This window comes from Dermochelys coriacea, chromosome 24 (assembly GCF_009764565.3).
Source record: "Dermochelys coriacea isolate rDerCor1 chromosome 24, rDerCor1.pri.v4, whole genome shotgun sequence".
Classification (NCBI taxonomy): Eukaryota; Metazoa; Chordata; order Testudines; family Dermochelyidae; genus Dermochelys; species Dermochelys coriacea.
The window spans coordinates 16097151-16121912 of NC_050091.1; the positions used below are offsets into that span (position 1 = coordinate 16097151).

A 24762-nucleotide genomic window follows, 5' to 3' on the forward strand; every position below is an offset into this window, starting at 1 on the left:
TGTTCAGGTTGTGTCTGGAATTGTCTTTGTTTTTCTTTGCTGTGTGTGCTCCTTCAGGCCTCTGCAAGTCCAGCCACCTCGGCCGGGAGTTCATCATCACGCTTTCATGCAGAAACAGTGGCAAGGGCAAAGATCCTGACTTCCAGCTGCTCATCACCGGTTACTCTGCCATTACCTTGGTCACCGTCATCATGCACAATTCCACCTTCAGGAGAGAGATCACGGTGGAGCAAGGGCAGACGGTGACTGTGCATTGCCACCTTCTGTGGAGATGGTGGGCAGCGGGATGTTTAACAGCACCGTGCTGGTCTGTGCCGATAAAGACATCACTGTCCTGTCTCTCAGCTACAAGCAGTATACGTCTGAAACCACTGTTGTGTACCCTGTGGAGAGCATGGGGAGGTTGTATTATGCCATGACACCAAGTGGCAAAGCGGATGACCCCTACAAGGAGTTTGCTGTGGTGGCTTGGCACTTCCCCACTACGGTCAGCATCCTGCTGAAAGGAGCGGTGACTTTCCGAGGGGTCAAGTACGCAGCAGGAAGCAGACTCACCGTTTTCCTCCTGGCTTTCGAAGCTGCCCAGTTCCAAAGCCGAGAAGACTTATCTGGCCTCCAGGATCGTGTCCTGGAACACGTGGCTGTCCTGAGCGGTCATAGCTGCACCTCCAAACACAGTTCCTGTGATCATGTGGTCGAACAGCTCCTGCCTGTCTCCAGCTGGGGCACCACCTTCATCATCCCGCCTTATCTTTCCAACCTAAGTATGACTTGGTGTATATTGTAGCCTCCCAGAGGAGCCACCTGAGTTATCACTGGAGGAGAGAGATCTCCAGGAAGGACATGGTGGCTGGGGAGGTGCTGACCCTTGATATCACACGCTCCAAGCCCTTTGTACATTACCTCCAGCGCTGGAATCCAAGTTGTCTTCTTCTGCACGGGACAGAAGCAAAGGAGGGCTTCACATATGACCCCTTCATCATCAACATCCCTCCATCACAAGCTACTGCAGGTCCTACCACCTGGATGGGATAATGGGTTTCCGGAACTATGCCTGATTATTGCAAGAGCTCCGAAGCTGACGGGATCACCACAGGTGGACAATTGCTCAGCAACATCCCAATGGAAACCAATCCAGGGCACGGATTTCCTCCTGGGCGGAGTATGACTTGGGTGAAGGGGTCGGTTCCCACTCCCTGGAGAGCCCCAGCTACCGCCTTTGGGGTGCTGAGCGTTTGGCATCTCATCAGAGTTTGCGGGATATGGGCTCGCAGGCTCTTCTGCACGTGCGGTAAGTCCATTTTTTCTATCTTCATTCCTTGTATGTGGGATTGGGGGAGAGTTTCCAGACAAATGGCTTGTTTGCCAAAAAAGTCAGTTTTAGGACGACGCAAACTGGTTGCAAATTTGACAAATATAAAACACTTGGATGAGATTCACGAAGCGGGTTTTGAAACCATCCATGTAATAGCTGGAGCCCAGGGGTTATGGCGCTCCCTTGAGATGCGGAAAACATCTCCCAGGGTATGTCTACACTACGAAATTAGGTCGAATTTATAGAAGTCGGTTTTGTAGAAAGCGTTTTTATACAGGTGAGTGTGTGTGTCCCTACACAAATGCTCTAAGTGCATGTAATCGGCGGACTGTGTCCACAGTACCGAGGCAACAGTCGACTTCTGGAGCTTTGCACTGTGGGTAGCTATCCCACAGTTCCCGCAGTCTCTATTGCCCATATCCAGTCTGGGCAGGGATTTAACCCTGACTTGTGCTACGTAGAGGTGAATGGCCTAACACTGAAGCCATGGGCTGAGCCGATGGGGGGGGGGGGGTATTTCAATGTTGAAGCGGTTCCATTTTGTATAAATAATTAAATATTAATGGGAGGCGGGGCTTGAATGCAGGCTGCAATACTCCAGGTGAGCACGCTCACTATCAGGCTAAATTGCGGAAGGCTGGAAAGAGAACCACGAGAGCGATTAAAGGATTAGAAAACCTGCACTAACATTATAGCCTCAAGGAACTCCATCTACTTAGCTTAACAAAGATTACAGTCTCTAAGTACATAAGGGGAACTTGATTACAGTCTCTAAGTACATAAGAACATAAAAGTGGCCATAGTGGGTCAGACCAAAGGTCCATCTAGCCTAGTATCCTGTCTTCCGACAGTGGCCAATGCCAGGCGCCCCAGAGGGAATGAACAGAACAGGTGAGCCGTCAAGTGATCCATCCCCTGTTGCTCATTCCCAACTTCTGGCAAACAGAGGACAGGGATACCATCTCTGCCCATGCTAGGTAATAGCCATTGATGGACCTATCCTTCATTGCGCTTATCTAGCTCTTTTTTAACCCTGTTATAATCTTAGCCTTCACAACATCCTCTGGCAAGGAGTTCCACAGACTAACTATATGCTGTGTGAAAAAATACTTCTTTTGTTTGTTTTAAACCTGCTGCCTATTAATTAATTGGGTGACCCTGTTTCTTGAGTTATGAGAAGGAGTAATATCACGTCCTTATTTACATTCTCCACACCAGTCATGATTTTATAGACCTCTATCATGTCCCACCTTAGTTGTCTCTTTTCCAAGCTGAAAAGTCCCAGTCTTATTAATCTCTCCTCATACGGAAGCCGTTCCATATCCTAAAATACCTACATGGGAACAAAATATTTAATAATGGGCTCTTCAGGTGTAGCAGAGAAAGGTCTATCGTGATCCAAGGGCTGGAAGTTGAAGCTAGACAATTTGAGGCTGGAAATAAGGCATAACTTTTTAACGATGAAAGTAATTGGCCATTGGAACTGTTTCCCAAGCGTTGTGATGGATTCATCATCACTGGCCATTTTTAACTCAAATTGGCTGTTTTTCCTAACAGCTCTGCTCTAGGAATGATTTGGGGACAGTTTCTCTGGCCTGTGTGATACAGAAAAATCTTCCATTTGGGGAAAATTGCAAAACTTGGTTTCAAAATGAAATGTTCCTATTGCAATTTATTTTAGAGTTTTTTTAATATTATTCGGATGATTTTTATGTTATTTCAAGACATCACAGGAGTAACAGTGCATAGTGACTGTTGACACAATAAAAAACTGGAATATTCTATTTTATTTTTATATTTTATTTTAAAAAAAGCTGCAAGTGCAGTTGCTACTTAATAGAGACAGAAACATCTGATCTTCTTTTCCAGATCAGAGTCTCCTGCGGGCTCTGTTTCTCTATGACACCAACGGGTGACAACCTTGCTGTAGGGAAAAAACAAAACAAAACCAGAAGGCCTCTACCAAGTACAGACTGAAACATCTTATCTCATTCTTTAGATCGAAATGGCTCCTGCTTGTGCTATAAGGCAACACTCTGACACTGTGTCAAACTGTTTCGTTTCAAGGCAAACAGGTCACACTTTGATCTAGAAAAGAAGATCAAATGTTTAGATCTGTACTGCATAGCTGACCTCCATGTTTTGTTTTGTTTTTTTTAAATAAAACAGACTGTTTTAATGGTTGTATTATGTCTAGGCTTGGCAGAATTCAACTTTTATTGTTTTATAATTTTGACAGATAATATTGAAGTTTATTTTTAAGCATTTTGTTATTTTTATTGGTTTAAATTTTCACCGGTGCACAAATCATGGGTTTTAAACATTTCTTTTCAATTTTTATTAATTTAAATGTTCACAGTTGCAAGAAATTGCAGGGGAGTTAGACAATAATTATTTAATAACAGCAAACACTGAGACATAAAAAGTTAAAGCTTTATCACCGTCAAAACACATATTGCCAGCATCACATGTCAAAAGAGACAAAGGAAATAATCTTAAACCAAACTAAGATGGTCTCAGGCTGCATCTTTCTTTCTTTGCCTTGCTGTAAATTTCGATTATTATGGATGGAAATATTTTCCGTCGGATCGTCTGTTCTGTGTTGTTGACATTGAACAATCGAAATCGAATCCAGCCAAGCCCAGTTATGTCACACAGGCTGTATAAGAGTTAGGTATTGTTATAGGACAGCTGAGGATCTGAGACACTAAAGGGTCCGTCTACGTTACTCTGTAAACCTGGGTCTGATTCTGGGTCTTGCAGACTCAGTGTTTCCAAGCCCGCGTTTGAGCATCTGCCTTGTTTACAGTTGCCGGACACAGATCTCACAGCCATGCTAGTGTGTCCATATTGCATGGTACCGACCTTCTGACTCAGGTCTGCAGCTTGAGCTGTGTCTACACTGCAAAGTGATGGGGCTTGGCACAAGGTGAGAGCAGGACTCGGGCTCTAACCGCCCCCACACCCAGTAGGGTCCTAGGACCCAGCTCCTGGACTCTTGCTGACCTGAGTCAGACTGATTTGTGTGTGGATGGAAGGGAAACTTGGGGTCAAACCTGATTTAGAGTCCAGGCTTAGGGTACAATGTAGACATTCCCAGAGAGGCTACAGACCACATTTCCAAAGGTATTTTAGGCAGCTGCAGATGAAGATAGGTGCCAAAAGCCAGATCCACCAAGACTTACAGATTTTTACACCTAACTCCCCAGTCTGGCCCCTTCTTAGGTGCCTGACTGACTCTTTAGAGGCTGAAATCCAACATTTAGGTACCACTGACATCCTCAGCTGCCACCTTACCCTGCAGGTGCATAAATTTCCTCTGGTCAGCGGTCACAAAGCCCCCTGAGTCCCAAGTTCCATGCCTAACTCCCATCACGCTCACACAAGTCATTGATGTGTTATGACTCAGTTTCCCCATCTGAAAAACTGAGCCATTATCAGTGTGCTAGTAGCACCAAGGAGCCCCCGTCATGGACCTGGACCCTGTGTGCTAGGTACTGTACAGACACAGCAAAAAGCCAGCCCTTGCCCCAAGGGGATAGCAATTGTCCCTGCCCCTCTTTAGGCTTTTCACTGTGGGGACTGACTCTTAGTATGTATCTGTACAGCACCTGGCACAACTGGGCCTTAGCCTTGGTTGGAGGCTCTAGAGTGGGAGAAAGCAGCGTGGTTAAACGGATAGAGCACTGTGTGCCCCTCATTAGACCTGGGGGTCTATTGCCAGCTCTGCTGCTGGGTGACTTTGGGTACGTCACTTGCCCCTCTCTGCCTCAGTTTGCCCATCTGTCAAATGGGAATTATGATACTGATTTCCTCAGTAAAGCCCAGGGAGATCTAGGGATGACAAGTGCTACAGAGGAGCTAGGTGGTGGTGGTGGTATTATTATTATAGGTGCTACCAAATACACTAACAATGTAAAAATGTTCAGTGGAAGGAATTTCATGCTGATTTCTTTTCTATCAGGAGGTGAAACCAGACATTTTTGGCTTTATGAGCCAATGCATTGTATAGGCCACATCATTTTCAGAGAGAACATCAATTGTTCTTTTTAATTTTTTTTATTTTATTGTTATCGATTTAAATGTTCAGAGCCACACGGAATTATCCATTTTAAGGTCTTTTTATTTGTTAAATGTTCACAGTTGTGGGAAATTGTGGGGGCAGCAGATGCTAATTATTTAATGACCGGCTTTGAGATTCAAAAAGTTAAAGCTTTAGAACTGTTCAAACACAAATTGTCAACATCACTTGTCAAAAATCTAACAAGTAAATAGCTGTCAATCAATCTTCAGTAAGTTCTCAAGCAGCCATCTTTTCCCTTTGCCTATCTGTAAATGTCAATTATTATCAATAAAAAGAAAAGGAGTACTTGTGGCACCTTAGAGACTAACAAATTTATTTGAGCATAAGCTTTCATGAGCTACAGCTCACTTCATCAGATGCATTCGGTGGAAAATAGTGGGGAGATTTATATACACACACAGAGAACATGAAACAATGGGTTTATCATACACACTGTAAGAAAAGGTTTCAGAGTAGCAGCCGTGTTAGTCTGTATTCGCAAAAACAAAAGGAGTACTTGTGGCACCTTACAGACTTATGCTCAAATACATTTGTTAGTCTCTAAGGTGCCACAAGTACTCCTTTTGTTTTTACTGTAAGGAAAGTGATCACTTAAGATGAGCTATTACCAGCAGGAAGAGGGGGCGGGGAAAGGAGGAAAACCTTTTATGGTGATAATCAAGGTGGGCCATTTCCAGCAGTTAACAAGAATGTCTGAGGAACAGTGGGGGGTGGGGTGGGGGGAGAAATAACATGGGGAAATAGTTTTACTTTGTATAATGACCCATCCACTCCCAGTCTCTATTCAAGCCTAAGTTAATTGTATCCAGTTTGCAAATTAATTCCAATTCAGCAGTCTCTCGCTGGAGTCTGTTTTTGAAGCTTTTTTGTTGAAGGATAGCCACTCTCAGGTCTGTAATCAAGTGACCAGAGAGATTGAAGTGTTCTCCGACTGGTTTTGAATGTTATAATTCTTGACGTCCAATTTGTGTCTATTTATTCTTTTACGTAGAGACTGTCCAGTTTGACCAATGTACATGGCAGAGGGGCATTGCTGGCACATGATGGCATATATCACATTGGTAGATGCGCAGGTCACATAAACACCATTTTATTTTTACTGATAAAAAAATCTAGTCCTTCCAAGCCTAGCTCTATGCTACCAAATGCACTAACAACATATAAATAGATGTGGAAGGCTTAGATTTTATGAGGAAATGTTGCTGGCAAACGTTGATTTCATTACACACCCTGAACTGATAAGAAAATATTTCCACCAATGATCATCGAAATTTACAGACAGGCAACATAAGAAAAATGCTACTTGAGAACTTATTAGAGTTTAATGTGAAGATATTTCCTTGGTAGAGTTTGACAAATGGTGTGGACAATTTTTGTTTTATCGGTTCTAAAGCTTTAACTTTTCGAATCTCAACATCTACTGTCATTAAATCATTAGCGTCACACACCCCCACAATTTCTCACAGCTGTGGAAACAGAAATTGATAAAAACCATGAAAATTTAAATTGATACTAATTGAAAACAATGCTTGAAAACAAACAGATATTATCTGTCAAAATTATAAAACAATAAAAATCGAACCCTGCCAAGCCTGTGTTTGTTAGAGAGACAAGGTGGGTGAGGAAATATCATTGATTCGACCAACTTCTCCTGGAGAGAGAGACAAGCTTTTGAGCTACAGAGCTCTTCTCAGCTCAGGGCCAATTCTCCTCTTTGCTAGGAGGTGTTACGACTGATATAGGGTGAATGACACAATACAGTCCATCTATTCACAGCCAGTGTGGGTTTTTTTTGTGGCCTGGCAAACCTTTCTCTCTAGACAGCCCACATTCCTGCAGCACCATGGAGTGCAGGAAGAAGGAGAGATGCGAGATCACGAACTGCAGCCCAGCGTGCGTAGCCGAGTCAGAGTCCACCTGCCGGGTGCAGGGAGAATCACGTTATCACACCTTCGACGGGCAGGCTTTCAACTTCACGGGCACCTGCACTTATGCCATCGCCAGGACCTGCAGCTCGGACACCACTCTCCCGTCATTCAGCCTCGAGGCCAAGAACCAGAACCAGCACAATACTCACATTTCCTCGGTTGCTTTTGTGACAGTCCGTGTCTACAATGTCACCATTTCGATGGACAGATACACAAAGGGGCTAGTGCAGGTGAGTATCCGCAGTGCTGTAGGCCTTATTTCTGGATTTCCTTGTAGTCCTGTGAATCTCAGTGCCCCCTGCTATCCCAGTCCTCGGCTCCCCCACCCCAGAGCTCTGCTGGTGCCCCTCACTCCCGACCTGCAGCCTGTATCCAAAGGGGAATGATGAATGCTTGGGTAGCCTCATTCATCATTTCTCTAAATGGGCTGGATTTCATGGGTCCCTGGGGGACAAGCACCACAGGATAAATCCCCATAAGAGGTCTACCTGGTCTGGAGCTGGGACTGTCTGGAAGGCAGTTGAAGGGGGGAGCTGCAGTAGCCAAGCTAAGTGGAGCTGGTGGACCTGGGGTCTCAGCAACTTGGATAGTCAACAATTGATTTGTATGCCCCCTAGGTGAATGCCTGGAGCTCCAGCCTCCCCATCTCCCTGATGGAGGGGAAGCTGAGGGTGTATCAGAATGGGGGCTCTGTGGTCATAGAGACTGACTTCTCCCTGAGGATTTCCTATGACTGGGACAGCTCTCTGGTGGTGCGGCTCTCCAGCAGCTTCTGGGAGAGCACCTGCGGCCTGTGTGGCAACTACAACGGGGACCCTGGGGACGACTTTGCCACCCAGCCGGGGGCGCTGGCTGCCAGCTCCGTGGAGTTCGGGAAGAGCTGGAAGGTGGAGGATGGGGACAGGTTCTGCTGGGACGACTGCATTGGGGAGTGCAAGAGCTGCTCCCCAGAGCTGGTCAGCAGGTACAAAGCTGAGCCCTTCTGCGGCTGGATCAGCAAAGGGGTGGGCGGCCCCTTCAGCCACTGCCACTCCGTGATCGACCCCAAAATCTACCTGGACAACTGTGTCTATGACCTGTGCATGAACGACGGTCTCCAGGACATGCTATGCCAGGCACTGACGAGCTATGCTGATGCCTGCCGGGGAGAGGGGGTGGATATCTCCGACTGGAGGATGCTGGTGGGATGCTGTGAGTACACCCGGGTAGAGGGGAATTGTGTAGGGTGGTCCCAGGGTGATGGGATGAGCATGAGCCAGGGGAAACCAGCGGGGAACACGTGCTAATGGGGAGATCTATGGGGCCAGGGGACCTTCTCCCCAAGGAAGGAGAACATTTAACGCTAGATGGACAAGCCTCAGAATAGGAGACAGTCTGGCCCTGGCCGAGGAGCTGGAGGAGATGGGACCTGAGGGGCTCTGCCAGCTCCAGTTCTGTGGGTCAGAGCTCATTGTGCATTCGGGGACATCGCTGGGGGCTGCTCTGCTGCACAGTGTTTGCCGGGCCCCCTCAGCCCTATGCCAAGCTGGCCAAATGTAGCGATATTCCCAGTGACCCCCGTGTCCTGTCCCTTTGACAGCTCTGCCCTGCCCAGAGAACAGCCAGTACCAGCTCTGTGGCTCCGCATGTCCTGCCACCTGCAACGACCAAGTGGCCCCTAACAACTGCTCCTTTCCCTGCGTGGAGACCTGCCAGTGCAACGAGGGCTTCGTGCTGGATGCTGGGAAATGCATCCGCAAGGCCAGCTGCGGATGCGAGTTCCAGGGGCATCTCTATGCTCCCGGAGAGCAATTCTGGGGGGACAGCACCTGCACCAGACTCTGCGTGTGTGACCCACAGAGCAGGCAGGCGAGCTGTGAGGGTGCAGGGTGCAGGACCGGTGAGCAGTGCCAGGTGAAAAAGGGCTTCCCAAACTGCTATCCCACCAACTACGCCAGCTGCATGGCCAGTGGGGACCCCCACTACACCAGCTTCGACGGGCAGAGGTTTGACTTCCAGGGCAGCTGCCACTATCAATTGGCCGGGCGGTGCCAGGAGCGGAAAGAGCTGGTGGATTTCCAGGTCCTGGTACAGAACGACAACAGGGGCCTCCGAGCTGTGTCCTTCACCAGAGCCGTAGAGGTCCGAGTGTATGGCGTGAACATCACAGTCAGCAGGGACTATCCAGGAAGAGTCCTGGTGAGTTCAGTCATCGCCCAATCCTGAGACACCATTTCATTAGAGCTTCTACTTTGCGTTGTATTGTGTCCGCAGCTTCCTGGTTTAGGTCATTATCTAATTTCCCCCCTTTGTCTTCTTTACTGTCTTCACTCATCATTGCACTTTTCATCTTCCTTCTGTATGTGTCATCAATGCAGCTGGGTGGAAAATGGGGAGAGGGTGAAGATTCTGCAGGGAAAATTTCAAGTTTTTGGCAAAAAAAATCAAAATTTGAAACATTCTGCCCCCAAATCGAAATATTTTCTTTCTGAAATACCACCACAGTGCCTCAGGGGAGTTGTAGTTTGGGTTTCTCGGTAGTCTGGGCCTTCAGGTCAGACTGAATCTCCCATGAAGCACCACGGGCTCTCCTTTTGGTGAAGAAAGGTAGTGCATCATGGCAGCACATGGGCACAGGGCATTGTGGGAGATGGAGGCCAGTTGGGGGACTCAGCACATAAAGGAAAATGGCAACCCAAACTACAACTCCCATGAAGCAAGATGGTGGCATTTCAGAAGCAAAATATTTCATTTTTTTTAGACAAAATATTTCATTTTGAGGCAAAAACTGATTGAGGTGGTTGAAAACTCAGTTTTGCTGCAAAACAAAAAATACAATTTTTTTGGCTGGCGCTTTTGCAGAAAATGTCATTCAATAAACCAATTGATTTTCCATCAAAAAATAGTTTTGCCAGGTAATTTGTGATCAGCCCTAAGGGTCAGCAACCGTCACCCCTTTGCTCGGGTATTCATGTGTCGTCATTGGGACCATTTTGATCATCTAGTTCACATTGTCAGAGATTTCAAAGCCAGAAAGGACCATTGTGGTCATCTAGGCTGACCTCCTGTACAACACAGCCCAGAGAACTGCCCTGTAAGTTTTCCCCACAAGCCTCTTCCAACTGCCAACCGCTTATTCAAAGTCAGAGATTTTCACACCCCTGTTACATTTACCTTAAGAGTCAAAAATGTATCAGAGCCGCTATAATTGACTTGGCGTCATGTTTTGAAGAACTGACAAAGAACACCTGACCTTGGAAGTTAACGGCATGCAGAAAGGAGACGAGCGAGTTTTTCTTTGCTTTAGATTTTAATAACATTCTCAATGTTTTTTTCAAGTTTGTGTTTGATCATTGTCCTCCTGGGATGTTGTGGAATTTCATTGTGGTGCTTATTATTGCTGATTTGCACAAGGCAGGATTTACTCAAAAATGGGGTGGGGGGAGAAGAAAACCAAAATATTCCACTGAAAATTTTGAAAAGTCTAAATTCAGCCACTGTTAATAATCTAAAGGCATAAAAATGCTTTTGAGGATCATATTTCCAATTTTATTTTTTGTAACCAGCTAAAATGATATCAGCATTCAGCCCACAGCCTTCAAACATGGTTTGTTTTTATAAGACTTGAGCATTTCAGTGCTTGGTGCGTGATGTCCATGCAGTGATTCTGCACAGCTGTTAAACATGCCCCACTCCAATGGTGGCTGCATTCAGTGCTGGGTGGGTGATCCCCGTGCAGCATTTCTGCACGGCTGTTAAACATGCCCCACCACAGAGACAGCTGCCTGGAAGGCACACTGGGGTTTTGCAGAATGATCTCTGCTGCTCTTACCAGTCCCTTGCCCTTTGCTCGCAGGTGAATGGTGTGGTCATCAACCTGCCGTACAGCACCGATGACGGCAAAATCTCCATGTACCGGAGAGGGCAGGATGCAGCAATCCAGACCGACTTCCATCTCACCATTGCCTTCGACTGGCAGAGCCGGGTCACCATCACCACCCCAAGCACCTACGCTGGCGCCCTATGCGGTCTCTGTGGGAACTTCAATGGCGACAAGGGAGACGAGCTGACTATGAGAGATGGCAGAGTGGCCCCAAATGTAACGACCTTCGGGCAGAGCTGGCGGGTGGCGGAGACGCCAGGCTGCACCGAACCTGAGAAGCAGGAGTGCTCCAACCTAGCAGCCGTCAATAGACACCAACGGAAAATCCGGGGGGAATGCGGGATGATCCTAGCGACAGCTGGGCCCTTCCGAGAGTGCCATCGCAAAGTCCCCCCCGAGGGCTACTTCCAAGATTGTATCTATGACTATTGCTTCTTTAGGGGGCAGCAGGCTGTCGTGTGCCAGATCCTCACCAGCTACGCCGCAGCCTGCCAGAGTGCTGGGGTGATTATAGAGCCATGGCGATCCAACAGCTTCTGTGGTAATTTGCTCTCTTCTTCTGGGAGAACACTAATTCAGGGTGAAGAGAAAACTTGTCATCAAAGATCCTTAAAGTGGCCTCTGAGTGGGATATAGTGGGTAAGAGCTGAGGGGGTGGGGTGCTGGGAGTCAGGACTCCTGGGTTCTATCCCTGGTTGAGTGGGGTCTAGTGGGTTACAGCAGGGGAAACTAGGGGATTCCTGGGTTCTATCCCCAGCGCTGCAAGGAGACTCCAATGGTTAGAGAAGAGGAGCTGAGACTCAGCACTCCTGGGTTCTATCACCAACTTTGGCAGGGGAGTGGTCTCAAAGAATTGTAGGACTAAAAGGGACCTTGAGTAGTCATCTAGTCCAGTCCCCTGCACTCACGGTAGGACTAAGTATTATCTAGACCACTGGTGAGCAACCTGCCACTGGGAACGGTGAACCGCGGCACCTGGGAGCTGCGGACAGCCATGCCTGTGGACTGTCATGTAAACAAACTGTCTCACGGCCTGCCAGCGGATTACCCTGATGGGCCGCGTGCGGCCCAAGGGCCGCAGTTTGCCCACCACTGATCAAGATCATCTCTGACAGGTATTTATATAACCTGCTCTTATACATCTCCAACAATGGAGATTCCACAACCTCCCTAGATAGTTTATTCTAGTGCTTAACTTCCCTGACAGGAAGTTTTTCCTAATGTCCAACCTAAAGCATCCTCGCTGCAATTTAAGCCCATTGCTTCTTGTCCTATCCTTGGAGCTTAAGAAGAACAATTTTTCTCTCTCCTCCTTGTAACAACATTTTATGTACTTGAAACCTGTTATCATGTCCCCCTCAGTCTTCTCTTCTCCAGACTAAACAAACCCAATTTTTCAATCTTCCCTCATAGATCTCATTTTCTAGATCTTTAATCATGTTTGTTGCTCTTCTTTGGACTTTCTCCAATTTGTCCACATCTTTCCCGAAATGTGGCACCCATAACTGGACACAATACCCCATCTGAGGCCTAATAAGTGTGGAATAGAGTGGAAGAATTACTTCACATGTCTTGCTTACAACACTCCTGCTATACATCCCAGAATTATGTTTGCTTTTTTTGCAACAGTGTTACACTGTTGACTCATATTTAGCTTGTCATCCACTATGATCCCAGATCCCTTTCTACAGTACTCCTTCCTAGGTAGTCATTTCCCATTTTGTATATGTGCAACGGATTGTTCCTTCCCAAATAGACTACTTTGCATTTGTCCTAATTGAATTTTAACCTATTTATTTCAGACCATTTCTCCAGTTTGTCCAGATCATTTTGAATTTTAATCCTGTCCTCCAAAACACTTGCAATCCCTCCCAGCTTGGTATCATCTGCAAGCTTTATACATGTACATGCCATTGTCTAAATCACTGATGATTTATTGAACAGAACTGGACTCAGAAGTGATCCCTGCAGGATCCCATTCATTGTGCCCTTCCAGCTTGACAGTGAACCACTGATAACTACTCTCTGGGAGCGGTTTTCCACCCACTGGTTTTCCACTCTGGTTTACACCCACCTTTTAGTAGTTCCATCTAGGTTGTTTTGCCCTAGTTTGTCTATGACAAGGTCATGCAAGACAAAAAAAGCTTTTACTAAAATCAACACGTCTACCACTTCCCCCATTCACAAGGCTGCCAACTCTCTTGAACTGTTTTTTCCCTTAGACTTGCTTCCCGTAGGATCTTACTGACCAACTGCCTGAGTTTGCTAAAGTCTGACTTCTTGAAATACATTTTCTTTATTGTGCACTTTTCCCTCTGTGACAGGGTCAGGCCAGATGGCTATAGGAGAGTAATAGAAGGCAGATATATTAGCCCCAGGCTAAGTAGGTCCCTTTTCCCTGAGTAAGGTAACAGGGAAGGTTCCAGAACAATCAGGAACCTTCTGGAGACAATTAAGACAGACTGATTAGGACACCTGCAGCCAATCAAGAAGCTGCTAGAATCAATTAAAGTAGGCTAATCAGGGCACCTGGGTTTTAAAAAGGAGCTCACTTCAGTTTGTGGTGTGTGTGTGAGGAGCTGGGAGCCAGAGGCACTAGGAGCTGAGAGTGAGAACACGGACTGTTGGAGGACTGAGGTGTACAAGCATTATCAGACACCAGGAGGAAGGTCCTATGGTGAGGATAAAGAAGGTGTTGGGAGAAGGCCATGGGGAAGTAGCCCAGGGAGTTGTAGCTGTTGCACAGCTGTTCCAGGAGGCACTCTAGACAGCTGCATTCCACAGGGCCCTGGGCTGGAACCCGGAGTAGAGGGAGGCCCAGGTTCCCCCCAAACCCTCTCAACTCCTGGTCACATACAGGAGGAGTTGACCTGGCCTGTAAATTCAGAAAAACAGCCAAGCTGTGGGCAGCCGTGAAGCTCCAAGGCGAGCAAATCCACCAATAAGCGCAAGACCCACCAAGGTAGAGCAGGAACTTTGACACACCTCCTACCAATCCTTAGAATCATGAACGTTACCATTTCATGATCATTTTCACCTAAGCTGCCTTCCACTTTCAAATTCTCAACCAGGTTGTCCCTATTTATCAAAATCAAATTTAGAACAGCCTCTTCCCTAGTAGCTTTCTCTACCTTCTGAATAAAAAATGGTCTCCAAGACATCCAAAGAGCTTGTGGCTAATCTGTGCCCTGCTGTGTTATTTTCCCAACAGATGGTAGAGTAGCTGAGGTCCCTCATCACCACCAAGTCCTATGCGTTGGATAATTTTGTTAGTTGTTTAAAAACCACCTCATCCACCTCTTCTTCCTGGTTAGGTAGTCTGTAGTAGACCCTTACCATGACATTACCCTTGATTTTTATGGAGTCTAATGGTACAAGCAGGGCACATTGTATAGGAATCAAGACATTTGGGTTTCCACAGAAAGTTTCAATTTTAACAAAATGTCATTTTCCAGCGGAAAAACATTCTGGTGGAAAATTCTTGTCCATCTCCAATTTTGTCTTCCTTCATCTTCATGTTGATGATTTCATCATTCTTCTTCTAGGTGTTTGAATTTTGCAATTACCTTCTTTTCTTCTCCTTTCTCCTTATTAGATTGTCCTTCTTTTAATGTCTCTGATGGTTATATCCTCTTTGTCTTACTCTATCCCTTCGTCACTTGGCTTCATGCAGATTGTGTATCCGTGAGGGACTGCTTGGGCCATGGGGCCTGATCTTCCACTGAAGGGTTTGATCCTTGTATTTACCAAGCAGAAAATATTAATTTCAGAAAACGATCAATTTTGGAAGCAAACAAATTAATATGATAAAAAAAATCAGCAGAATTTTTTTTTTTAAAATGGATGGAACCAAAATGCTTTAAATTCACATGAAATTGCTTGGGGGGGGGATTTTTCTTTCTGACAATCTCAGTGATTTCACAAGCTTTTTCTCAACCTCATCTGCACATTCTGTCTCATCATCTCCTGCAGATGCCACCTGCCCCCGTAACTCCCACTACGAGCTCTGTGGGAGCGGCTGCCCTGGCACCTGCCATGGGCTCTCGGCGCCGGACAGCTGTGATGCTCCCTGTGCTGAAGGGTGTTTCTGCGATGCCGGGTTCCTCCTGAGCGGTGACCAGTGCGTCCCCGTTGCGCAGTGTGGCTGTGTGCACCAGGGCAGGTACTACAGGAAAGGAGAGGTGTTCTACGCCAGCGCCTCCTGCCGGGAGCAGTGCCGGTGCCAAGACAACGGGGTCATCGAGTGCCAGGAGGCCTCCTGCAGAGCCAGTGAGGAGTGCAGGGTGGAGAGCGGAGTCCTGGGCTGCTATCCTGCAGGCAGATGCACCATGGCTGGTGATTCCCACTACCTGACCTTTGATGGATGGGCTTTCGACCTACATGGCAATTGCACCTACACCTTAGCCAGAGTCTGCAGTAGCGATGCCGGGCTGGTGAACTTCTCTGTGGTAGTGGAGAAGGAGAGTGCTGCTGGTGGCCGCATGGCTCGGATGAGGACAGTGGTGGTCTCTGTTCATGGTTACACCATCACCATGGAGAGAGGGAGGAAGTGGAAGGTCGTGGTAAGTTTACATTTCAGATTAATCTCACCAGTATCGGAGGTCTACTCCATGACTGACCCAACGTCCTCCAGTGAAATAAAGTTTATTCAGTTCAGAAAGTTGAGAGCAAATGAAAGGGTATAATGGGAGAGATCTCCCACCGACATAGCACTATGCACACAAGTGTTTATGTCAGCAAAACTTGTCTCTCAGGGAGGTGTTATTTTCACATCTCTGAGCAACAAAAATTTTGCGAACAGAAGTGCTAGTGTAGACAGGGCCTAATTCCAGCCCAGCTTCTGCTCAAACCTGTACAAGTGTAAATCTATTGACCTCAGTGCAAATCCTCTATTGACATCAGTGTATAGCTGGAGTTACTCAATCGATGCCAGTGTATATCCCAAGTTACTCCACTGACAATGATGAATAGCTGCAGTTACTCTACTGATGCCAGTGTAAATCCAGAATAACTCCATTGATGCCAGTGTAGATCTGAAGTTATTCTGACACCACTGTAAATCCAGAATAACTTCATAAAGGTCAGTAGCTATCCATAATAACTCCACTGACACTTTTGTTACTCAGCTGACTCTAGTGTACTTCTGACAATATTTGTAATCCTGTGAGTGTGTGTGGCACCAGGACACAGTTGCTGGGTTCCCACCAGTGACGGGTGAATTTTCCACTCATTGGAACAGGTGGGCGGTGAGCTCTACAATCTGCCGCTGGCTACGGATGAGGGGAAGCTTCTGATCAATCAGGAGGGAAACAACATCATTGTCCAATCAGCTTCTGGCCTGCAAGTCCTTTACGATACTGCCTCCTACCTCCTAGTGTCCATCCCTAGCACCTACAAGGGACACGTGTGCGGCTTGTGCGGCAACTTTAATGGAGACAAGAACGACGACTTCCTGCTGCCCAGTGGGAAGAGAGCCCAGAACGTGGATGAGTTTGGGGGGTCCTGGAAGGTGCCAGTTGGTGGTGCCACGTGCACCAATGGTTGCAATGACAGATGCCCCATCTGTAATGCAACCCAGATGGCGCCGTACCAGACTGAGAGGTCTTGTGGTCTGATCAGAGCCTCCTCGGGTCCCTTTAGAGACTGTCATTCACTGGTCAGCCCTGCCCAGTACGTCAACCATTGTCTCTATGACATGTGTGCCACCAATGGGACAGGCAAGACCCTCTGCCAGAGCCTGCAGGGCTACACAGCTGCGTGCCAGGCAGCTGGGGCCAAGATCAGAGCTTGGAGAACGTCCTCCTTCTGCCGTAAGTTTATAGACCAACCTATAGCCCTGGGCTGCCTTTCTCATTGATGCCACTGATTTTGCCTTGTTGTGTGTCTCTTAATGCGTGTGCAAACTGCATGTCAATCTAGGGAGTGTAGGGGAGGATGCCAGCTGGGCCAGACTGAACTGTGGAGGAAAGGGAAAGGACTGTATCCTCGGTCGTCACCACATTTCAGATCTGGGGCATTCTGCACAGTATGCTACCACTTGAGCTAATTCAGAGATTCATATATGCTGAGACCAGGAGGGACCATTAGATCCTTTAGTCTGCCTGTCAATCACAAGACCTTAAATTACACCCAGTAATGCCTGTATGGAGGCCAATAACTTGTGTTGGTCTAAACATGTTGGCATCCAGTCTTGATCCACCACTTCCCTTGGGAGTTTGTTTCAGTGTTTAATCTCCACTGTTAAAAAATTTGTGCCTTATTTCTGACTAGAATTTGTCTGGCTTTCGCTTCCAGCCATTAGTTTCCGACCTGCCTTTTCCCACTAGATTAAAGAGGCCTTTAGTACCCATTATTTTCTCCTCCTGAAGTTATTTACATACTCTAATCAGGTCACCATTTGATGAGCTGAACAGACTGAGCTCCTTAAGTCTCTTACTGTCCAGCATTTTTTCCAGTCATCAAATAATTTTTGTGGCTCTTTTCTGCACCTGCTGCAATTTTGCAACATCCTTTTTAAAATGTGGGTACCAGAGCTGGATGCAGTGTTCCAGTATCAGTCTCACCAATGCCTTCTACAGAAGTAAAATCCCCTTCTTGTGCCTAATTGCTACTCCCCATTTATACATCCGAGGGATACATTAGGCCTCTTTATCACAGCATTACTCTAGAAGTTTGCATCCATTTGCTCATCCAGATCCTTTTCAGAGTCACTGCTGTTCAGGATACAGTCCTCCATTCTGTAGGTGTGGCCTGCATTGTTTGGTCCTACATTTATAACCTTGCAAGAATAAGTATTTCTTAATGGAAAACTGGCATCAATAGTAGGCTGCACACACTTAACCAAAGTGTTTATAGGAGAAGTCAGTGGAGAGAAACATGGTAACTATCTATGGCGGGGTTTGTGTTTCATGGCTCTCTGCATTTCATTTTTTTCACAATCTAGCTCTCACCTGCCCAGCTAACAGTCACTACAAACTCTGCACCCGCTCCTGTGATTTCACCTGCGCTGGCCTGTCCAATTCACCCCAGTGTACGGAGAGATGCTTTGAAGGCTGCCAGTGTGACAATGGGCTGCTGTTTGATGGGGAGGGTTGTGTGTTTCCGGGTGGCTGTGGCTGCTTCAGATACGGGAGATACATCAAGGTAGGCGACTGGTAACTAAAGCTGAGCAAATAACTGACAAAATAATTTGTGGGGGGGGGATTGTTTCAGGTCAAATGGAAAACTTTTTTGTTTTCTCATGCCAAAACGAAAAACTTGAGAAAAAAATTATTTTGGGTGGAACAAAAAGTTTCATTTCGTTTTAGGGTGTTTTTATCTTTTAAAAAATAAATTTCTACATGAAATGGTGTTTCAAAACAAAAGGTCAAAATGTTTCATTTTGAAAAGCTTTAAATTAGACATTTAGACATTTTTTTTCTTTTTTGCCCAGAACTCTGTCAAATTTGCCCCAAATTTTCCAAAAGTTTCTGTGGACCCAAAACTGCATTTCTGGCAAATAAATTATTCATTCAAAAAAATTTCACCAAGCTCCGCTAGTTACAGTGAGACCTGTGTCTAGTTAAGATTCATCCTGGCATCTAAGTTGTTAGAGCAGTTGAGCTAAAACAAAATCCTGTCAGGCACTAAAGAACCTTTTTTGACCTACCTTTGGAGCTCAACATCAGTTACTACACACAGTCCATCCTCTCAGAGTCCAGTTCTTCCTGAGCTAGTGTAAATCAACATGTTCAGTCAAAGAATAACGTCTTTAGTAACTAGCCATTTGCAAAAGCTTTCTCCTGTGCGGAAGCCACAGGACTGGCAGTCAGGACTCCTGGGTTCTATTTTCAGCTTCGGGAGGGGACTGAGGTGTAGTGGATCACACAAGGGGTGGGAGGACTGGGAATCAGGATTCCAAGATTCTAGTCACCCTTCTGGGAGGGGACTGGGCTCTAGCGCAAATCAGAAGTAGCTCAAGTGATGCCAATTGATACTGGTGGTGGGAATGGCAGTTACATTTACAGCATTGAAAGAGTCAAGTGGAGACAGTTAACCCATGTTTCTGACCAAGGACTAATGCTTGTCATTTGACTCTTGCTCTCTTCCTCAGTCAATGGAGACTGTGATTTCTGCCAACTGCACTGAGAATTGCACCTGCCACCATAGGAGCAACCTTGTGTGTCAGAAAGTCACCTGTGAGCCCAGACAGACCTGCATGCTCAAGAACGGCACGCACAGCTGCACAAAGGATAGAGAATAGTGAGGGCCATGGCACCCACCAATGGGAGAGTTAGAATGTACATGATTTATAGCTAGCATTGCAGTCGCTTTGTTTTAATGTGTTCTGTGGTGCTATCCATTACATGGGTGCATGTGCATTGTGCTTCTGAATTATTGTTTTTTTTATAATATTATTGGCTAGCCACAAGATGGCACCATTACAATAGTTTTGCCAGTTCTGTTAACTGAATGTATAGGAGATCTTGAAGAATGCTGTGTGGTAGTTGTGGTGTATTTCTTTCTGTCCTCAGTAAAGTGGGTTCTTTCTGCTGCAGTGCCTCTGATGGACTATAATTTCTAGGGGAACAGGGGCTGCCCACATCTTATACCTGCAAAAGTTAACAAGATCACCCCATGATGCCAAAACCTTGCACTTTGTTTCCTTCTGTGAAATCTTGCACTATACAAACCTGGACTTCATAAAAGCTAGTGCATTGCAACCTGGACCTTCTCAAAGACATTTCTTTCCCAAACTTTCAGCACATAAATTGAAAGCTTTTGGGGGGGGGGAAGATTACATATCTTTCACTTCTCTGTGAAGTGACATGCAGACCTGTAGCACTGTAGAAACCATAGGTGCCAACCCTGAGCGTGCTTTAGGGCTAGAGCACCCCTGGAGAAAGATTAGTGGGTGCTCAGCAGAGCTCCCAGCACCTCTCCCCCACCAGCGGCCCTGCTGATCATTCCTCCCCCTCCCTCCCAGTGCCTCCCACCCACCGCGAACATCTGTTTCGCAGTGTGCAGGTCAGCTCTGGGAGGGAGGGGGAGGAGCGGGGATGGGGCACACTTGGAAGAGGGGGCAGAAAGAGGTGGGATGGGGGCGGGGCTGGGGTCAAAAGAGGCAGGGTGGGGGCGGTGTTGAGCACCCCCTGGGTAGAGGGGAAGTTGGCACCTATGGTAGAAACAAATCAGTAATAAAAAATGCCCCTCTACCCTCTGCATTTTGTCCATTCTCCTTGGAACAATATCAGAATTTCAGGTACTCAATCCACTAAAAACAGACGGTGCAGAAAAAATCCACAAAAGGGATTAAAGGCCTGGAGAAAATGCCTTACCCTGGGAGATTTAGGGAATTCAATCTGCTTAGCTAACCAACTAGAAGATCAAGAGGTGACTTTATTACAATGAGAAAATTCCAACTACTAGAGGGCTCTTTAAACCAACGGCGAAAGACAGAGCAAGAGCCAACAGCTAGAAGCTGAAGTCAGACAAATTCCAATTAGAAATTAGGCACAAATGTTTCCCAGTGAGGATGATTAATCACTGGAACAAACTCGTAAAAGATGTGGTGGATTCTCCATTTCTCGACACCTTCAGATTAAGAATGGGTGCCATTCTGGATGGTAGACTTTGGTCAAACACAAGTTACGGGGCTCAGTGCAAGAGTAAATTCAGATTCATGGTCCTGCTTCTCCTGCCTTCCTGGATGACACCAATATCCTAACTCCTATGTTTACAAACAGAACCCCTGTTAATCCACCAGGGTTAGCTCTGACCCTACCCGCAGCCTAGTGCCTGGGACAGACACCCTCTAGGGCCTGTAGCTGTTTTTACTGTACAAAGGGATCTGATTGCTCATTCTGTTGATCCTGAAGGAGGCAGTTTGGCCCAGCCACTGGCTTTAATGAGACCTTTGATTCTCTTTGTATCCAAGATGCCCTATGGTGACAGACATTAGCACCTTTTGTATGCAGTGCTGTTGTAGCCCCCTTGGTCTCAGGATATTATAGAGAGAAAATGGGTGAGGACCAACTTCTGTTGGTGAGAGAGACAAGATAATTTTGGATCTTACACAGCACCCTTCTTCATTTCCTAGCCCTGAAGAAGAGCTCAGTATAACCAGTGCTTAATTTGTGTCAGGGCTTGGCAGTTCATAGCCCCGGCACCTCTGGGATTGCCATATCAGTTATGAAAGTAAAAAAATTGCTTGATCCGCAGCACCTAACTGCTTGAGCCCTGGCACCTCTTTCATTACAAATTAAACACTGGGTATAAGATCAAAAGCTCGTCTCTCTCGCCAACATAAGTTGGTCCAATAAAAAATATTACCTCACCCACCTTGTCTCGCTAATGAGCACCTTTCGGCATAACATGAGTATAGCTTGTTATCGGTCAATTTTGGTAAACATCGATTTCCCCTACCCACCCAATGCAACAAACATTTCCGTCGATAATAACTGAAACGTACAGCTAGGCAAAGTAATAAAAATGCTGCCCTTCTGATAATTTGATTTAATGGTGTTTACTTTGTATATTTGGACATGTGATATTGCCAATTTGTAGGTTATCAAGTTTAACTTTTTGAATCTCAGGATCTGCTGTAATTAAATAATTATAGACTGCCATCTACCCCCATTGTTACAAATATAACCCCTAATTTCCCACAACTGTGAAAATTTAAAACAATAAAAACTAGAAAAAAATGCTTAAAACCTATAATTTTGCATAACTGAAAATTTAAATCAATAAAAATAAAATGTGTGACAGGGTCAGGCCAGATGGCTATAGGAGAGTAATCCTATTGGGATCTGGGAAGTGGGCGGACGAAGCCCGTCCACTGCTAAAGGATCCCCCGCAGCCTAAAAGGGGGATCCACAGGACCTAGATGCCAAAAAAATCCAGGGGACAACTAATGAAACAACAGGGACAGGGGTGCAGTCAGAGGGTCAAACGAAGGCAACCGGACGGGGACACCGAGCAGAGAACCCCAGACAGTGCCCACTGCTCCTCAAAGGCATCAAGGGAGTCAGAGGATGCCGCCCAGAGGAACTCTGCCCGGATACATGAACGGACCGAAGATCGGAAATAGGCCCCACAGTCACAGAAGACTCCATCAGCCAACCTCCTCACTCTGGTTTTATAGATGGCCATTTTAGCTAGGGCCAGGAGGAGGTTGACCAGGAGATCCCATGACTTTGTGGGGCCACAGATAGGGAGTGCATAAATAAGAAGGTGAGGGGAAAAGTGCAACCAAAAATGTAAGAAAATATTGGTGAGGAGCCGGAATAGGGGCTGCAACCTGGCACACTCCAGGTATATATGTGCCAGAGTTTCCCTCGCGCCACAAAAGGGGCAGGTGTCTGGAACTGAGGTGAACCGTGCTAAGAACACGCCCGTGCTCATGGCTCCGTGAAGGAGCCGCCAAATGACATCCCCGCCGGGCCTCGGGACTAAGATGGAATATAGACTGGCCCACCGGGGCTCCTCACCCTCCAAAGGTGGCAGGAGGTCCCACCATTTTGTATCGGGGCGGGACAGGAGGGTGAGGGCGTGAAGGGTGTGGAGCACAAGCATGTATAGATGTTTTCTTGGCGCGGTTTGAAAGCAGACCGGCTGCATCTCGTGCAGCTGGCTTCCAGTGAAGGGGTTGGTTGGGTCCACGGGGCAGGGGTCCAATTAAAAGGTCCGGCGGGCCTGGGGTAGGGGGTCGGCGGGACGTGCCCTCGTGCAGGACCCGGTCGAGATGAACCCGAGCAGTGGGCGGCAAAGCGGCCTTCACCTCCTAAAGTATGCGCCGCGGAGTACAAGGTCTGGAGAGCCCCATGCGCTGAGCGAGTGTCAGGGGATCCAGCCAGTCTCCCCGGTCATAGTCCAGGAGGTCTCTGACTCTTGTGACCTCTGCCAGGACCAACCTCTGGTGCACTGAGCGGGACTCCGCCACCTGCACACAGAGCTGGGGGTTATGTAGCAGGGGCTCTGTGAGGAGATCTGCCCCCTCGGTGGCTGCTACGGACCTGGTCATTGAAAAGAGTTTCCAGGTCCAGAGGAGGTCCTGGTAGAAGACCGGCAGCCCGGAGAGGTCTCGCGGAAGACCTCTCGGATGGAGATAAAGGAGCTGCTGGTCGTATCGGAGCCCTCAGAAGCGGCGCAGGAAGGCGTGCGCCAGTATGCTCCACGCCGGACTACCTGCACCATAAAGGAGCCTCTGCAGGGTCTGGAGGCGAAAGACATGGACCTGAGTAAGCAGACATTTCAGGCCCTGCCCTCCCTCCTCCAGGGGTAGATGGAGAACCCCTGCAGGGACCCAGTGCAGTCCTGACCAAAAGAACTCCAGAATCGATGTCCGGAGGTTGGCCAGGAAACCCGGGGCCAGGATCAGGGTGTTGAGCCAGTACCAGAGCATGGACAGAACTAGTTGATTAAGCACCAGCGCTCTCCCTCGAAGGGAGAGGCTCCAGAGTATTCCTGTCCATTTCCGGAGCCGCTCTATCACCCCCGCCCTCTAAATTCTGCCAGTTCTCTGGTGAAGAGAGATGTGTGGCAGAAAGGTAAACACCCAGATAGAGCAGCGGACCCGTGCTCCACCGGATGGCCTGAATCGCGGGTGGGAGGGAGTCTGCCGCCTGCCGCCAGTCCCGTACCACCAAGCCAGAGCTCTTGACCCAGTTGACCCGCGCGGAGGAGGCTGCCAAATAGAGCTCCTGGCAAGCCTCCGCCCGCACCAAGTCGCCCCGGTCCTGGACCATGAGGAGCACGTCATCAGCGTACGCTGACAGGACCAGCCTCAGCTCCGGCTCCCGCAGCACCAACCCTGTCAACCTCCTTTGGAGGAGACAGAGGAAGGGCTCGATCGCCACAGCGTACAGCTGGCCCAAGAGGGGCACCCCTGCCGTACTCCTTGCCTGAAGCTGACCGGTTCAGTCAGGGTCCAGTTGAGCCTGACCAGACACTCTGCAGAGGCGTACAGCGCCTGGAGAAAACCCACAAACTGGGGTCCGAAGCCAAACGCTTGCAGAGTGCTCAGGAGATACCCGTAATCCACCCTGTCAAACGCCTTCTCCTGATCTAAGGACAGGAGGGCAAACGACAGACCATCCCTATACCCGAGTTCCAAAAGGTCCCGGACCAGATATAGGTTGTCGAAGATGCTGCAGCCCAGGACGGTGTAGGTCTGGTCTGGGTGGACCACGTCTGCCAGCACGCACCCTAGCCACAGCAAGATTGCTTTTGCCACGACTTTGTAGTCCATGCTGAGGAGTGAGACAGGTCGCCAATTTCATAAATCGCAGAGGTCCCCCTTCTATGGCTCGCCTGCACGAAAGAGGGAGGACCCTGCTCTGCAAAGACTCGGCCCAGACGGTGACTAGGTCTTGGCCCAGGACGTCCCAGAACACGCGGTAGAACTCCACAGTCAGCCCGTCCGTGCCCGGAGATTTATTGGTGGGCATGCGACGGAGGGCTTCCGAGAACTTCGCAAGAGTGAGAGGCAGCTCTAGCCGGTCTCGGTCGCCCACGCTGACCATCGGAAGCTCCTTCCACAGCACTCTGCAAGCGTTAGGATCGGTCGGATCCGGGGAGAAAAGGCTTGTGT

The 24762-nt window shown here is 47.6% G+C and overlaps 1 protein-coding gene across 1 annotated transcript; it reads left to right on the forward strand.

Moving 5' to 3' along the window:
* Positions 1 to 264: 264 nt before the first annotated feature.
* Positions 265 to 19724, forward strand: LOC122457369 (IgGFc-binding protein-like). The gene is made up of 9 exons (XM_043501972.1): positions 265 to 1291; positions 7220 to 7557; positions 7945 to 8518; positions 8907 to 9505; positions 11163 to 11730; positions 15162 to 15751; positions 16429 to 16999; positions 18133 to 18332; positions 19282 to 19724. Exons 1-9 carry the CDS (start codon positions 1051 to 1053, stop codon positions 19429 to 19431), a joined length of 3831 nt encoding a protein of 1276 aa, XP_043357907.1. The 5' UTR covers positions 265 to 1050; the 3' UTR covers positions 19432 to 19724.
* The last annotated feature ends 5038 nt before the right edge of the window (positions 19725 to 24762 follow it).